The 17,244-nt window shown below is 36.1% G+C and overlaps 1 protein-coding gene across 1 annotated transcript in view; it reads left to right on the top strand.

Moving 5' to 3' along the window:
• LOC148650168 (uncharacterized) overlaps positions 1-17,244 on the top strand; it is a 33,546-nt gene that overhangs the window by 398 nt on the left and 15,904 nt on the right. The window contains exons 2-15 of the mRNA XM_088603712.1: positions 1,418-1,519; positions 2,563-2,625; positions 3,500-3,553; positions 4,353-4,394; positions 4,686-4,739; positions 5,098-5,151; positions 5,721-5,774; positions 6,082-6,135; positions 6,754-6,807; positions 13,274-13,327; positions 13,938-13,991; positions 14,859-14,912; positions 15,818-15,871; positions 16,953-17,006. Coding sequence (XP_088459838.1) covers positions 1,418-1,519; positions 2,563-2,625; positions 3,500-3,553; positions 4,353-4,394; positions 4,686-4,739; positions 5,098-5,151; positions 5,721-5,774; positions 6,082-6,135; positions 6,754-6,807; positions 13,274-13,327; positions 13,938-13,991; positions 14,859-14,912; positions 15,818-15,871; positions 16,953-17,006 — 801 coding nt within the window. The remainder of the gene's footprint in view (positions 1-1,417; positions 1,520-2,562; positions 2,626-3,499; positions 3,554-4,352; positions 4,395-4,685; positions 4,740-5,097; positions 5,152-5,720; positions 5,775-6,081; positions 6,136-6,753; positions 6,808-13,273; positions 13,328-13,937; positions 13,992-14,858; positions 14,913-15,817; positions 15,872-16,952; positions 17,007-17,244) is intronic.

Here is a 17,244-nt window from a genome sequence, read left to right as displayed (position 1 = left end):
AATTACTCAAACTTACAAAAATAAATATATTGGGTGCTGCGTCAAAGGTATAGCTTGACTTTTATTACTTCTAGTATCTTATATTTGTTAATTTGCAAGACGTATATCTAGCACATTTTACCAAGTTTTATCTCGGTGATAAAGCATGATGATAAAAGCATTATCTGAACAATGACCCAATGAACTTTTACAACGCTGGATATTTTTTAGCTTCAAAACTATGCATGACAGGACTGTTTTAATAGTCTTAAATATCTTAAGTAAAAAATCAGATCAGACCACATCAATTATTTTTTCAGAGATTTCTACACGTGACTAAAGATTATTATTTTAAAGGTTATAGGTGTTTGTTTCTGCTGAGTGTCAATATTGTGATAATGAGAATGATGTGGACTATAAAAACAACAAACACACACTTGAAGGAGACAAGCCAAACTGCAGAGTAGAGATGTCAGGGCAACTCAAAACGCAGAGAAGAGTTGAAATCCAGCCCAATATGACTAAGCTATTGACTGCTAATATAACCTGATAGTCTGCCAACACAGTATAGTGACCGGGAGCATATACTGTAAAAAGGTGCCATCCTTCGGATGAGACATACTGAAAAGCTGAGGTCCTGACTCTCTATGGTCATTAAAAATCCCAGGCATTCTGGACAAATTTCCTATTGGTATTTACCAATCATGGCCTCCTAATAAACCCCATCTCTGAACTGGCTTCATCACTCTGTCCTCCTTCCAACTGTTAGCTGGTGTTGAGCATACTGTATACTGTAGGGGCACTATGGCTGCTGTCACATCATCCAAATGGGTGCCGCACAGTGCTGGTGGGGTGGAGGGGAGTGCTTTGAGTGGAGTGTCCAGAAAAGCACTGTACCGTATAAGTTAAATGAATTATTATTATTATTGTTGTTGTTATTCACAGTGCTGTTTAACAGACATTTAGAGGGAAAATAAAATTGTAAATGTGCACTTTTGCTAAATCTTTGCTGGCTTCGTACAACACTTGTGAACTTGAGAACATCCCTTGTTTCCAGTAGTCCTCTGTTACTTGTCATGTGCATTTTCAGTTTAGGACATGAGGTTGAAGTTTTTCACATGTCATGAAAATTGCAGGTGACCCTGCAGAATTAAAAGGACCCAATCCAAAGAGAAGGTTTCAGAAGAGATCAAGCCCAAATTGGTTTTATTTCAGATGTTATCAGTCTTTTCTTATTAAAATGAGTCAAATTCTTATCTGAGGATTGCCATTTGCTGAAAATCCAGGCTTTTTGTTGCTTTTATAAGTAATTTTAAACTTTCTAAATTTCCTAAAAAAAAAGAAAATTAATTTTGCTTCCCCCAAAGTCAGGATGTTCAACAGTGGCAAATAGAAAAAGTAACCTAACCTAATTCCTCTACTCCTTTTACTCCTCCAGCTGCTGCTGTTGCTGGGACCAAGTCCATCATTCTGCTGTATGTCCTGCTGTTGATGGTCACTGTAGGCTGGGTAGTCTTCATCATACTGGCCTTCATAAAATGTAAGTGCAAAAAGTGACAGATGGATGATTGAATGAGCCATATTACATTTCAAATACTTGTGTTCTTATTTTGCAAAAGAAAAAAATGCATATTTAAATTCTATTCAGTTTCAGGTTTGAGTATGTGATGCTGCAAAAATGTCATTGTTTTAAAAAAATATATATTACAGATTTGCGATACCTGTTTACTAATGTGGGGTGGCACAGTGATGTGATTAGCATTGCACTTGAGCTCTGGGTTTAATTCCTGGGGTGCTGCCTTTGTGGTGTTTTTATGTCTTCTCTGTGTTCTCATGGGTTTACACTGGGTGCTCCATTTCATCTCACAATTATGGGAGGTTGTTTTTTTTAATTTACTTTAACAATCATAAAATGAATTTGGTTCTGGTACCCACCCTACTGATATCTTACTGGTGGAACTTCCTTTGGGTAATGGCGGTTGTATCCCATCTGCTCTGTATACTGTATATAATTAATTGTAGAGCATTGGTACAGTTTTACAATGTCTCTTATTGGAGGGGCCTCTTTTGCCATATTCCTCCACATTTAGGGAGAGGAAACAGGCTGCTTAGTCAAGGCTCAGAAATCTTTAACAGCACTTAATTCTAAGTGAAATAATAGGCCTTGTCACTACACAGTCCAAAGACATGCTGGTAGGTTAATTGACTTCTGGGAAAATTGTCCCCTAGTGTGAATGTCTGCGTGTCTGTGTTTTTTACCCTGTGATGTATTGCCGTCCCGTACAAGGTATATCCTTGCACCCATTTCTTCCCAGGATAGGCTCTGGCACCTGCACAACCCTGTGTTGAAAAAAATTTGAGGTTTTGCTGCGCCTGTACACGCAAAAACACAAAGAAACCACTTTATTTCAAATTTTAATAGCCAAGGGCCATTCTGATAGGAAAGCATTTAAATGAATCCATTACAGGAGATGGAGACCTTCTCCTGAGCTTGTGACAGTCCATTGAACTGAAGCTGTCAGAGCATATCAGAAAGTATAACTCCTCTTAACCTTTTGATCCAGACTTGTTTCTCTCTTTCAGACTCTGCCCTGACTGAAGAGATTCAGCACCTCCAAATGAGTCAAGTCACCCTGAAGGAGAACAGTAAGTTCAGAGCAATTCATGTCTGCCTTTGAATCCTTATAGAGCATAATGTTTATTCTTAGATGAGAGATGATGCATTTGTAAATGTTTTCTGAAACTGACATTTGTTTTTTAACCCACAGCTAAATATTTAACAAAACCACACCCAATATTGTAAATATAAAATATATGAAACATGTGGAAACAGACATTAGAAGGATTAGTACAGTTCCTTTTTTATTTGTGGTGGTATCTTTACCATTTGTAACAAAATGTGTAATATGGCAGCAAACAGTGCTATTCTCTTCCAATGGACCCTGTTTAGTAATATTCTTGCATTGGATTTAAAGCTTTCAACAATTAAACCACAAAACACATGCAGGAGAGAACAGCATCCACTCCTGAAGTGAGACACTTGCTGTTTTAATGGAATGATAAACAATAAGGATTCCCTAAAATAATAAGGATCCCAATATAATTTATTTATTGTACTGTATAATAAGGTTCCCTGTTATCTCCCAGTATTTCCATTCTACACATTGCATCTGTCATTTGTCATGGAAAAACCACAAGCACATTCCTGCTTAAGGAGTGATACAGTACCCAAGAAATTGAAACTCAGAGGCAAGTTCAGTGTACCCAAAATGATAATGCCCTGGCCTTTCTTTGAAGAGGGATAAGCAAAGGAGGAACTATCCAAACAGTATCACATCAACTTCCTCTTCTTCAAGAGCTCTCAGTGCCTCTCATTCCACAGTCCTCCCCCAGCTCTCCTTATGACTTTCGTTTTACTTGTGCTCAGCTTGTGAATCATCATATGTGGCACATTCGAGGTACTGTACCAAAGAAACGAAATAGTTTTCCTCTTTGACTAGTGTCTTTTTTATTTTCAAAGGTTCTGCAGAAATCGAAAGCCTGAGAAGGAAACAAGCTGGGTTGATGAGCAATGGTAGGTGCTGTGTATACAGTATGTGTGTGTGTGTAGGGGGGGTTGGGTTGTTCTTGGGAACTTGTAGTACTGACACAAGGTTTTCAGGCAAAGACCAAATTAATGTATTATCTAGAATTTACAGGCTGAATTCGCCTGGGCTAAGTAGTGCACATTTCAAACCAGTCTCTTGACAGTAGCTTTAATTTCACCAGAGGCATTTAGCATAGACTTAATGACTGGTATGTAAACACTACAGAAAGACATCATTGGAGATTTTAAAAAGACCCTAATTGCCCCAATAATGCCTATTCCTTATTTTGGTTTTTGTATGATGTAGAATGTCTGCATTTATAACTTTCTTTTTGTTTGGGTTTCTTGGTTGAGTTGAAAACTCATTTAAAATGATATTGAAAGGTAAAGGTTTGGAGTTAATCTAAGACACATGCATGCAAACAACCTAATCTCTGTGCTATTTTAGTGTTATCTACTGTACTTTGTGTTTTGTATTGGACCTCTGAGTGTTAAATTCTCTTGTGTATGTTTTTTAAAGTACGTCTTATTGGACTATATGAATAATTTGCTTATACAGGCTGTGAGACAGAGTCTGGATGAATTAATCAATAATGATCCATTCTCATTGGTGCCACCTCTATAGGGTACATGGTTACTGTAAATGAGTTCAACTGATCTACCTAGTATTGGCACATTACATGAGGTACCCAAAGCATAAATTAAAAAATACCATGGTAATTTTGGAATATAACCATTGTGGCAAAGCTGCTAACATCACCAACTGGTTCTCTTTGCATCCTTTCAGATTCTGCAGTGACAAATTGGGATTCCCGTTTCCTTACACATGGTCAGTGTTCTGCTTCAAGGTTGCTGGACTGGATGGGTGAAAAAGCATTCACTCTTTTAGCTGTATTCATCCAGGCAGATAAAAGCATCTATTTCTGTCTTTTTCTGAAATTTGTACAATGCGGTTAAAACATCAATCAGTGACCTTTATTATTTACATACATTTGGCTGACAATACAAGTACTGACTCTTTTATTATTTTGTTGCAGATTAATGTAGTCTACAAAACATGGACCCTGTAATGAGAAAGATACAAATGAATTTACTGACCTGTATGTCTTGTTTTTCTTAGAATCTCAGCTATCCTCCACACTGAATAGTTTATCTTCCCAGTTCCAAGCTCAAGGTCAGTGGTTTGATATATTGTCGACAGTACATTATAACACATTAAGTTGTACAGGAGCGTTTCATCCTCGACATCTGCTCTTGCATTTAGTAAATGGATGAAGAGCAAAATCATAGCCTCTGGAAATGTACTGTTTTACCTGCACTTCCAAGATACTTCACTGCAGAATTTGCTACAATAATACATTACATTTTTATTGCAAGAAATTGTCAAGTCAAATTCAAGAAAAACACATTTTATCTAAAATGATAAAGTCAGCTTTCTTCTTTAAACAAGATTAGGCAAACAAAGGACATAGTGCTTTTTGCCTTGCATTGTGCACTAAAGAACATGGAGGCCCTGTTTGTTTGTTTTTTAGTGTCTCAGATGTCATCCAACTTGAAGAATTTCTCTTCCCAGCTTCAAGCCCAAGGTCAGTGCTTTGAATCTTGATCATGGCAGATGATACAGTGTAGACAGAAAAACACATTCAGCTGGACAGGATCTTTGCATCATGGACATCTGCCCTTACTTTTTTAAAATAGTCAAAAAGAGAGCTCTTAACCTCTGTATTGTTTCACCTGTGTTTCCAAGAGTTTCAATTGCTTGTGTAAGGCCTGTGTAAATCATATGCAAATCAAGGAATTAAACTTAGACATAAGCATGTAGACAACCTACAGTAAAATCAATGTCACCTTAGCACAGTGTGTTTTATATTGCACAACAGTGTGATAAATTCTCTAATGTGGTTAATTAAAAATGCATAGTATGTCTAATTGGACTATACATAATTACTAATGACCCATTCTCAACAGTGCTATCTCTATGGGTATTATAGTAAAAACATATTCATATGCGTTCTACTGATCTACAGTACCTAGTATTGGCACATTGCATGAGGCACCCAAAGCATTAATGATAAAATACCATGGTAATACCATTGTATAACCCTTGTGGAAATTAAATAAACATCATCAAATTGCTGTCCTTGCATCATTTCAGATTCTCAGATCTCCTCTGCAGTGACAAATTGGGATTCCCGTTTCCTAACACACGGTCAGTGATCTGCTTTCAAGTTGTTGGACTGGATGGGTGAAAAAACATTCACTCTAGCTTTATTCATCCTGGCAACTCAGAACACCCATTTCTGTATTTTTGAGCAAGTCTACATAGTATTCAGGTTGAACACCTTGGAATTCAGTTCTAAAATCATACCGTCAACCTGCGTCTTTATTTTGACTTTGTCTGACAGTGCACTGTACTGTACTGTTTATTTGATGGTTTTGTAACATACAATATAGTTCATTAACCCTGCAGTGAGAAAGATACAAAAGTGTTTACAGTATGTTTCTTCCATTTTTAGAGTCTCAGATATCTTCCATGCTCAACAGTTTATCTTCCCAGCTCCAAGCCCAAGGTCAGTGGTTTGATTCTGGATCAGGACAGACGATTTATTACAGACAGTACATTGTAACATATTCGGTTGTACAGGAGAGTCTCAACCTTGATTCTGCTGTTGGTTTATGAAGAGGTTGAAAAGTGAACTCACAATCTCTGGAAATGTACTCTTTTACCTGCACTTTCAAGATTAGCTGTAAAATCCTCATGTGACAGGCTGTTGTTTTTGCCATATGTTTACTGCAGGATTTTCTAAAACAATACACTACATGTTTATTGCAAGAAATTGTCAGATCAAATTCAACAAAAACCTGTTTGAATTAATCACATTTTTACTACTAAAAAAGATTTGTAAAAACCATCAGGCTACAGCATAGCCAATAAGCATAACCAATACAAGTCAACCAATAATATAATTGAAGATACAGATTCTGTTTTGTGAAGTGAAAGTAAAATATAATTACCCCGTTGTTATTTTCAATGTCTCAAATGATGTTCAGGTTGAACGCCTTAAAATCCAAAATCATAAATGCTAACTTAAACAAAATTAGGTTAGTAATGGATATACTGTACTGCTTCTTTTTTGCATTGTTCTGTACACTAAAGAACATGGAGGCTATGTTTGTTTGCGTTTTAGTGTCTGACATGTCATCTAGGCTGAACAATATATCTTCCCAGCTCCAAGCCCAAGGTCAGTGGTTTGATTTTAGATATTTTAAATGATTTTAGTCATTCACCTGGACTGGATCATTGCATCATGGACATCTGCCCTTACTGTTTTAAACTGGTCAAATAGAATATTCTCCACCCCTAGGAATGTATAGTTTTACCTGCATTTCCATGAAATTTTCAATTGCTGTAAAATCCTCAGGTGACAAGCTTGTTAATGGCTTGTGTAAGTCATTTATAATGTAATTGGAAGGTCAAGGATTGAAATTAGTCTAAGACACAAGCATGTAAACAACCTAAAATCAAAGTCAAGTTACAGTAGCACAATGTGTTTTTATATTGAATCACTGTGGTTTAAATTCTCTTAGGTGGTTTTATAAAAATATACTATATGTCTTATTGGAGTATGTGACTAATATGTCTATACAGTTTGTGATATAGGTTGAATTGACCCATTCTGTGCTTTCTGTGCTATCTCTAAAAAACATATTTGAATGAATCACATTTTTACTGGGCTCTAGATGAATTCCTCAATAATGAATCATTTGGTGGGATCTCTTTGGCAGTTGTTGTCGTTTTGTATGCTGAAAATGTATTCATATGAGCTGTACTGAGCTACCAAGTGTTGGCACATGGCAGGATGTATCCAAAGTGGCAACTAAAACTGCCACGATAATAACAGTGTATAGAAATTGTGGCAAAGCTGTAAACATGACAACATGTCCTTGCATCATTTCAGACACTCAGATCTCCTCTGAAGTGACAAATTGGGATTCCAATTTCCCAACACAGAGTGATCTGCTTCCAGGTTGTTGGACTTGATGGGTGAAAAAGCATTCACTCTATTAGCTGTATTCATCCAGGCAGCTCAGAACACCCATTTCTGTCTTTGTCTATAATTGTGTTTTCAGATTTTCAAACTCGGTTCAGGCTGAACACCTTGCAATACAGTACCAAAATCATACAGTCAACTTTCTTTGTTATTTAAAATTTGGCTGACAATGCAAATAGTGTTTCTTTAATGGTTTCGTAGCAGACGATAGAGATCATGACTCCTGTAATAAGAAAGATACAAAAGACTTTACTTGTGTTTCTTCAATTTTTAGAGTCTCAGTTATCATCCAAGCTGAACAGAGCATCTTCCCAGCTCCAAGCTCAAGGTCAGTGGTTTGATTTTGGATCAGAATAGATGATTTATTACAGACAGTACATTATAACACATTCGGCTGGACAGAGGCTTCTCATCCTTGACTTCTGCTCTTGGTTTATGAGGAGGTTGAAAAGCGAAATCACAACCTCTGTAAATGTATTGTTTTACCTGCACTTCCAAGATTAGCTGTTAAAGCCTCATGTGATAGGCTGATATTTGCTACAGTACTGTATATGTTAACTGCAGGATTTAATAAAAGAATGTCCTACTTTCTCTTTGCAATAAATTATCATGTCAAATTCAACAAAAACACATTTGAATGAATAACGTGTTTTACTACTCAATATTTTTGTTTAAAGTCAGGCAAAAGCTTAAACCAACAAGCCAACCAATAATGTTGTTCAAGACAGTGAAGTGAAAGTTAAATATACAGTAAATTCTCCATTATTGTTTTCAGAGTCTCAGATTGTGTTCAGTTTGAATGACATACAATGCAATTCCAAAATGATAAAGACAGCTTTCTTCTTAAAACAAGATTAGGCTAGCAATGGTAATACTGTTTTTCTTTTCTTGCCTTGTACTGTACACTAGAGAACATAGAGGCTATGTTTGTTTGTGTTTTAGTGTCTCAGATATCATCCAACCTAAAGAATTTATCTTCCCAGCTCCAAGCCCAAGGTCAGTGCTTTGAATCTTGATACGAATTAATGATCCCATATAGAGAATATAAGACATTTAGCTGAACAGGATATGTGAATCAACGACATTTGCCCTTACCGATTTATGCTAGTCAAACAGAGAACTCTCAACCTCTAGGAATGTTGAATTCATCTATAATGATCCATTCTCAATACTATCTCTATTGGGATTATAGTTAAAACACTTGATGTTCATAGGTTCATATGAAACATACTGTATGAGTATGTATGTATGACGAACATGAGTATGAGTATGTATGATCCACTGATGGATACTGATGTGGGTTGGCACATTGCATTATTAAAAATTAAAAAATACCTTGGTAATATAAGTGTATAGTATAACTATTGTGGCAATGCTCCAAACATTACCAAATGGCTGTTCTTGCATCATTTCAGATACTCAGATCTCCTCTGCAGTGACAAATTGGGATTCCAGTTTCCTAACTCACAGTCAGTAATCTGCTTTCAGGTTGTTGCACTGATAGGAAAAAAGCATTCACTGTAGCTTTATTCATTCAGGCAGCTCAGAACATCCATTTCTGTCTTTTTCAGTAATTTTATTTTCAGCATCTCGAATACTGTTCAGGTTGAAAACCTTATAATCCAGTTCCTAAATCATACAGTCAACTTGCTTCTTTATGTAAAATTTGGCTGTCAATGCAAGTATTGTTTCTTTATTGTTCTGTCACAGACAATAGAGATCATGAACCCTGTAATGAGAAAGATCCAAAAGAGTTTACTTGTGTTTCTTCAATTTTTAGAGTCTCAGCTATCCTCCACACTGAACAGTTTATCTTCCCAGTTCCAATTTCAAGGTCAGTGGTTTGATTCTAGATCACAATAGACGATACAGTATAGACAATAAAACACATTCAGCTGGACAAGAGCTTTGTATCCTGGACATCTGCTCTTGCTGTTTTAAAGAGGTTCAAAAGGAAAAACAAAAACTCTGGAAATGTACTGTTTAACCTGCACTTCCAAGATAAGCTGTGAAATCCTCATGTGACAGGCTGGTATGTTTCCCATTTGTTTACTGCAGGATTTGCTAGAACAATAAACTACATTTTTATTGCAAGAAATTGTCAGGTCAAATTGAACAAAAACATATTTGAATGAATCACATTTGTAATACTCAAAATATTTTGTAAAAACATTTGATTTGCAAAACAACTATGCAACAGCGTAAACTATCAAGCCAATTTAGAATATTGTTCAAGATACAGTATCTGCTTTTTGAAGTGAAAGTTATTGTCCCATTATTATTGTCAGACTCTTAAATGGTGCTCAGGGTAAGAGCCTTACAAAGCAAATCCAGAATCATAAAGTCAGCTTTCTTATTTAAACAAGATTAGGCTAGCAATGGAAATAGTGTTGCTTTTCTTGCCTTGTACTGTACATTAGAGAACATGGAGGCCTTGTTTGTTTGTGTTTTAGAGTCTCAGATATCATCCAGGCTGAACAATATATCTTCCCATCTCCAAGCCCAAGGTCAGTGTTTTGATTCTAGATAAGAATTAATGATACCATATAGACAATATAAGACATTTAGCTGAAGTTAGCCAATACAGTATAGACAGTAAAACACATCCAGCTGGACAGGATCATTGCATCATGGACATCTGCCCTTACTGTTTTAAACTGGTCAAATAGAAAATTCTCCACCCCGAGGAATGTACAGTTTTACCTGCATTTCCATGAAGTTTTCAATTGCTGTAAAATCCTCAGGTGACAAGCTTGTTAAAGGCCTGTGTAAGTCATTTATAATGTAACTAAAGGGTCAAGGATTGAAATCAGTCAATCCTTGACCCAAGCATGTAAACAACCTAAAATCAAAGTCAAGTTACAGTAGCAGTGTGTTTTTATATTGAATCACTGTGGTTTAAATTCTCCTATGTGGTTTTATAAAAATGTACTATATGTCTTATTGGAGTATGTGACTAATATGTCTGTATAGTCTGTGATATAGGCTAAATTGACCCATTCTGTGCTTTCTGTGCTATCTCTAAAAAACATATTTGAATGAATCACATTTTTACTACTCTAAACATTTTGCAAAAACATTTGATTTGTAAAAGAAAAAGGGTACAGCAAATTTAAAAATTAATTCATATGCTTTCTACTGATCTACCTAGTATTGGCACATTGCATGACGTTCCGAAAGCATAAATTTAAAATAAATCCTGGTAATATTAGCATATAACCACTGTGGCAATGTTGCAAACATCACCAAATGGCTTCCTTGCATCATTTCAGATTCTCAGATCTCCTCTGTAGTGACAAACTGGGATTCCCGTTTCCTAACACACGGTCAGTGATCTGCTTCTAGGTTCTTGAACTGGAATCTTTTAGCTTTATTCATCCAGGAAGCTCAGAACACCCATTTCTGTCTTTTTCTGTAAATTTAGTTTCAGAGTCTTAAAATGTGCTCAGGTTGACCATTTTTTAATCTGTGCCAAAATCATACAGTCAACTTATTTATACAAAATGTGGTAGACAATGCAAATAGTGTTTCTTTTATGGTGAAATATTAGATGATAGAGATCATGAACTGTGTAATGTGAAATATACAAAAGAGATTACTTGTGTGTCTTCCATTTTTAGAGTTAGTGGTTTGATTTTGGATCAGAATAAACGATTTATTATAGCCAGTACATTATAACACATTCAGCTGTACAGGAGCTTCTCATGCTGGACATCTGCTCTTGCTTTAGAAAAGCAAAATCACAGCCTCCAGAAATGTGCTGTTTTACCTGCACTTCCAAGATAAGCTGTGAAATCCTCATGTAACAGGCTGGCATTTTTGCCATCTATTTTTACTGCAGGATTTGATAAAACAATACACTACTTTTTTTTGCAATAAATTATCAGGTGAAATTCAACAAAACTACATTTAAATGAATCAGATGTTTTACTACTCAAAATGATTTTTTACAATCAGGCTACAGCATAAACCAACAAGCAATCGATAATGTTGCTCAAAATACAGTATCTGTTTTGTGAAGTAAAAGCTAAATATACTGTAATCACCCCTTTATTATTTTCAAAGTTTCAGATGGTGTTCAGATTGAACGCCATACAATGCAATTCCAAAATAATAAAGACAGCTTTCTTCTTAAAACAAGATTAGGCTAGCAAATGTCATACTGTTTCTTTTTTTGCCTTGTACTGTACACTAGAGAACATGGAGGCCCTGTTTTTTTTTAGTGTCTCAGATGTCATCCAACTTGAAGAATTTATCTACCCAGCTCCAAGCCCAAGGTCAGTGTGTTGAATCTTAATCAGAATAAATGATACAGTACAGACAGTAAAAAACACTCAGCTGGACAGGATCCTTGTATCATCTGCCCTTACTGTTTTAAACTGGTCAAAAAGAGAGCTCTCAACCTCTTGGAATGTATCATGTTTCGTTCTGGGTTTTTGTACTCCCCTCCCATGCGGGGGTCCATTTTTGGTGGGGGGTTCGTCCCTAAATTGGGTCTCTCTCTGGATTGGTTGAAGAGAGTGGGCCGGTTTTAAATGCTGGTACGGGACGTCCGGAGAGTGTGTGGAAGAGCGGTGTTAGAAGAAGAAACGGCGAAAACACGAGACACAGCGGATTTGTTTTGTTGGCCATGGTGTAGGGCTGGGATTGTTGTGGGATCTGTATTTTTTTTAGTTTTCCAGTGTAACTTAGTTTAAATAGAGTAGACAGATATCTTGTGGAAGACTTTGCTTTGGCTTTGCCACCCCTTTCTTGGGAGACAGGTCTAGAGGGTATTGGGTTGTAGAATAGTGTAATTCGTGATTTATGTTTTTTATTACCGGCCGTTAAACCCTGGCTCATGTGTTAGTCCCCATATTCCCCTAGACTGAGTCATTTTGGGGACGTAACAATTGTTTCACCTTTTGTTTCCAATATGTTTTCAATTGCTGTAATGTAATTTTTGCAAAGTGTATTCTTTATTGGACCCCATGTGTTAAATTCTCTTGTGTGGTTTTTAAAAATAAACAGTATGTATTATTGGAGTATATTACTAATTTGCCTATAGCATCTGTGATTCAGGCTCCAGATGAATTCCTCAATAATGAATCACTTGGTGGGATCTCTTTGGCAGTTGTTGTTGTGTATGCTGAAAATGTATTCATATGAGCTGTACTGAGCTACCTAGTGTTAGCACATGGCAGGATGTTTCCAAAGTAGCAACCAAAACTGCCATGATAATAACAGTGTATAACAATTGTGGCAAAGCTGTAAACATGACAACATTGCTGTCCTTGCATCATTTCAGACACTCAGATCTCCTCTGAAGTGACAAATTAGGATTCCCGTTTCCTAACACATAGAGTGAACTGCTTCCAGGTTGTTGGACTGGATGGGTGAAAAAGCATTCACTCTTTTAGCTGTATTCATCCAGGCAGCTTAGAACACCCATTTCTGTCTTTGTATATAATTGTGTTTTCAGAGTTTCGAACACTGTTCAGGTTGAACACCTTGCAATCCAGTGTCAAAATCATACAGTCAACATTCTTCTTTATTTAAAATTTGGCTGACAATGCAAAAAGTGTTTCTTTAATGGTTTCGTAGCAGACGATAGAGATCATGACTCCTGTAATAAGAAAGATACCAAAGAGTTTACTTGTGTTTCTTCCTTTTTTAGAGTCTCAGACATCATCCACGCTGAGCAGTTTATCTACCCAGCTCCAAGCTCAAGGTCAGTGGTTTGATTTTGGATCAGGATAGATGATTTGCTATAGACAGTACATTTTAACACATTCGGCTGGACAGAGGCTTCTCATCCTTGACTTCTGCTCTTGGTTTATGAGGAGGTTGAAAAGCGAAATCACAACCTCTGTAAATGTATTGTTTTACCTGCACTTCCAAGATTAGCTGTGAAAGCCTCATGTGATAGGCTGATATTTGCTACAGTACTGTATATGTTAACTGCAGGATTTAATAAAAGAATGTCCTACTTTCTCTTTGCAAGAAATTATCATGTCAAATTCAACAAAAACACATTTGAATGAATAACGTGTTTTATTACTCAATATTTTTTTAAAGTCATGCAACAGCTCTAACCAACAAACCAACCAATAATGTTGTTCAAGACAGTGAAGTGAAAGTTAAATATACAGTAAATTCTCCATTATTGTTTTCAGAGTCTCAGATTGTGTTCAGTTTGAATGACATACAATGCAATTCCAAAATGATAAAGACAGCTTTCTTCTTAAAACAAGATTAGGCTAGCAATGGTCATACTGTTTCTTTTCTTTCCTTGTACTGTACACTAGAGAACATAGAGGCTCTGTTTGTTTGTTTTTTAGTGTCTCAGATATCATCCAACCTAAAGAATTTATCTTCCCAGCTCCAAGCCCAAGGTCAGTGCTTTGAATCTTGATAAGAATTAATGATACCATATAGACAAAATAAGACGTTTAGCTGAATAGGATATGTGAAGCAAAGACATTTGCCCTTACTGATTTATGCTAGACAAACAGAGAACTCTCAACCTCTAGGAATGTATTGTTTCACCTGTGTTTCCAAGGAGTTTTCAATTGCTAGAGACAGGCTTGTGTAAGTTTTGTGTAAATCATGTGCAAATCATGATGTGGAATTAATCTTAGACACAAGCATGTAGACAGCCTTCATGTAAAATACATTTTATATTTTTATATTGTTTATATTGTCAACTGTGTATTAAATTATCTTATGTAGTTATTTAATAAATGCATAGGAACAAGTAATAGGTGTGACACCTGAGGAAGGCTCCACAGCCGAAACGTTGTGTTTTCTTTCTTCTCTTTTCAGCATGGAATAAACCTATTACTTCTCCCTTTGCAACCTGTGCATGTTGATGCAGCTACCCACCTGAACTAATAAATGTATAGTACAGTATGTCTAACTAGACTAGACATAATGACTAATTTGCCTACTTTATATAGTCTATGATACAAGCTCTAGTTGAATTCATCTATAATGATCCATTCTCAACACTATCTCTATGGGGATTATAGTAAAAATATTTGATGTTCATATGTTCATATGAAACATACTGTATGTGTACTGTATGTACTGTATGTATGATGAACATGAGTATGAGTATGAAAGATCCACTGATGGATACTGATGTGGGTTGGTACATTGCATGAGCACCCAAATTTAAAAAATACCTTGGTAATATCAGTGTATAACCATTGTGGCAATGCTCTAAACATCACCAAATGGCTGTTCTTGCATCATTTCAGATACTCAGATCTCATCTGCAGTGACAAATTGGGATTCCCGTTTCCTAACTCACGGTCAGTAATCCGCTTTCAGGTTGTTGCACTGATGGGAGAAAAAGCATTCATTCTTTTAGCTTTATTCATCCAGGCACCTCAGAACACCCATTTCTATCTTTTTTGAGTAATTTGCTTTTCAGAGTCTCGAATACTGTCCAGGTTGAACTCCTTACACTCCAGTTCCATCATACCGTCAGCTTTCTTCTTTATGTAAACTTTGTCTGAAAATGCAAATGCTTTTTCTTTTATGGTTTTATAACAGGCAATAGATTTAATCAATGCTGCAATGAGAAAAATACAAAAGTTTACTTGTGTTTCTTCCATTTTAAGAGTCCCAGATATCATCCACACTGAACAGTTTATCTTCCCAGCTCCAAGCCCAAGGACAGTATTTTGATTCTGGATTAGGATAGATGATAAACAGTATTACAATCAGTACATTAAAACACAGCTCTTGCTGTTTTAAAGAGGTTGAAAAGTGAAATCACAGCCTGTGTTTTAACTGCACTTCCAAGATAAGCTGTGAAATTCTCATGTGACAGGCTGGTGTTTTTACTCTATGTTTACTGCAGGATTTGCTAGAACAATAAACTACATTTTTATTGGAATAAATTGTCAGGTTAAATTAATCAGATCCACATGAATGAAATGTTCATGATATTAGAAATCAGGCTACAGAATAAACCAACAAGCCAACCAATAATCGTGTTCAAGATACAGTATCTGCTTTGTGAAGTAAAAATATAAACACCACATTATTATTTTCAGATTCTCAATTGGTTGTAGGTTGAATACCATATAATAAAGTAATATATAATATAATAAAAATAATTCCTAAATCATTATAGCAATGAACATACTGTATTGGTGCTTTTCTTGCCTTGTACTCTGCACTAGAGAACATGGAGGTGTTTATTTTTTAGAGTCTCAGATGTCATCCTACCTGAAGAATTTATCTTCCCAGCTCCAAACCCAAGGTCAGCGTTTTGAATCTTGATCAGGATCGTTGTATCATGGACATCTGTCCCTACTGCTTTAAAAGTGTCAAAAAGAGAATTATCAGCCTCTAGGAATGTACAGTTTAACTTGCTTTTCCAAAGAGTTTTCCATATGCTGTAAAATCCTCCAGTGACAGGCTTGTTTAAGGCTTATGTAAATCAATTAAAAATGAAATTAAAGGGGCAGGGTGTGGAATTAATCATAAACACATGCATGTATACAACCTAAAATCAATGTCATCATAGCACCATATGTATTACGCTGAACTCCATGTGATAAATTCTCTGAAGTAGTTTTCAAAAATAAACAGTATGTATTATTGTAGCATGTGACTGATTTGCCTATACTGTACATTCTGTGACACATTCGCCAGGTGAATTCATCAATAATAAACCATTTGTAACAGTGCCATCTCTTTGGAGATTTTTGTTGTGTATGCTGAAAATTCATATGAGTTGTACTAAGCTACCTCATTTTAGAATATTGCAGGATGTACAGTATCAAGAGCAGAAACTAAAGATCCCATTATAATATCAGTATATAACAATTGTGAAAATATGTACAGTATGTACAGTATGCTGAGAATGTATTCATATGAGCTGTACTGAGCTACCTAGCGTTGGCACATTACAAGATGTACTCAATGCAGAAACTAAAAACGCCATGATAACACCAGTGTTATAACCATGGCGGCAATACTGTAAACATCACCAAATGGCTGTCCTTGCGTCATTTCAGATACTCAGATCTCATCTGCAGTGACAAATTGGGATTTAACACTGTGTGTTAAATTCTCTAATGTGGTTAGTTAAAAAAAACGCATAGTGCGTCTAATTGGACTATACATAATGACTAATGACCCATTCTCAATAGTGCTATCTCTATGGGGATTATAGTCAAAACATACTCATATGCATTCTACTGATCTACAGTACCTAGTATTGGCACATTGCATGAGGCACCCAAAGAATTAATTATAAAATACCATGGTCATACCGGTGTATATCCCTTGTGGAAATGCTATAAACATCATCAAATGGCTTCCTTGCATCATTTCAGATACTCAGATCTCCTCCGTGGTGACAAATTGGGATTCCCGTTTCCTAACACACGGTCAGTGATCTGCTTCCAGGTTCTTGGATGGACATTTGAAAAAATACTCTTTTAGCTTTATTCACCCAGACAGCTCAGAACACCCATTTCTGTCTCTCAGTATATTTTATTTTCAGAGTCTCGAATAGGAATAGCGCTCAGGTTGAGAACCTTGCAATCCAGTGCCATAATCATACAGTCAACTTTCTCTTTTATGTAAAATTTGGCTGACAACGCAAATAGTATTTCTTTTCCTGTT

The sequence above is a fragment of the Lepisosteus platostomus genome, chromosome 13, assembly GCF_059453375.1.
Source record: "Lepisosteus platostomus isolate fLepPlt1 chromosome 13, fLepPlt1.hap1, whole genome shotgun sequence".
In the NCBI taxonomy this organism is placed as follows: domain Eukaryota; kingdom Metazoa; phylum Chordata; class Actinopteri; order Semionotiformes; family Lepisosteidae; genus Lepisosteus; species Lepisosteus platostomus.
This window is presented reverse-complemented; position numbering and strand designations above follow the sequence as displayed.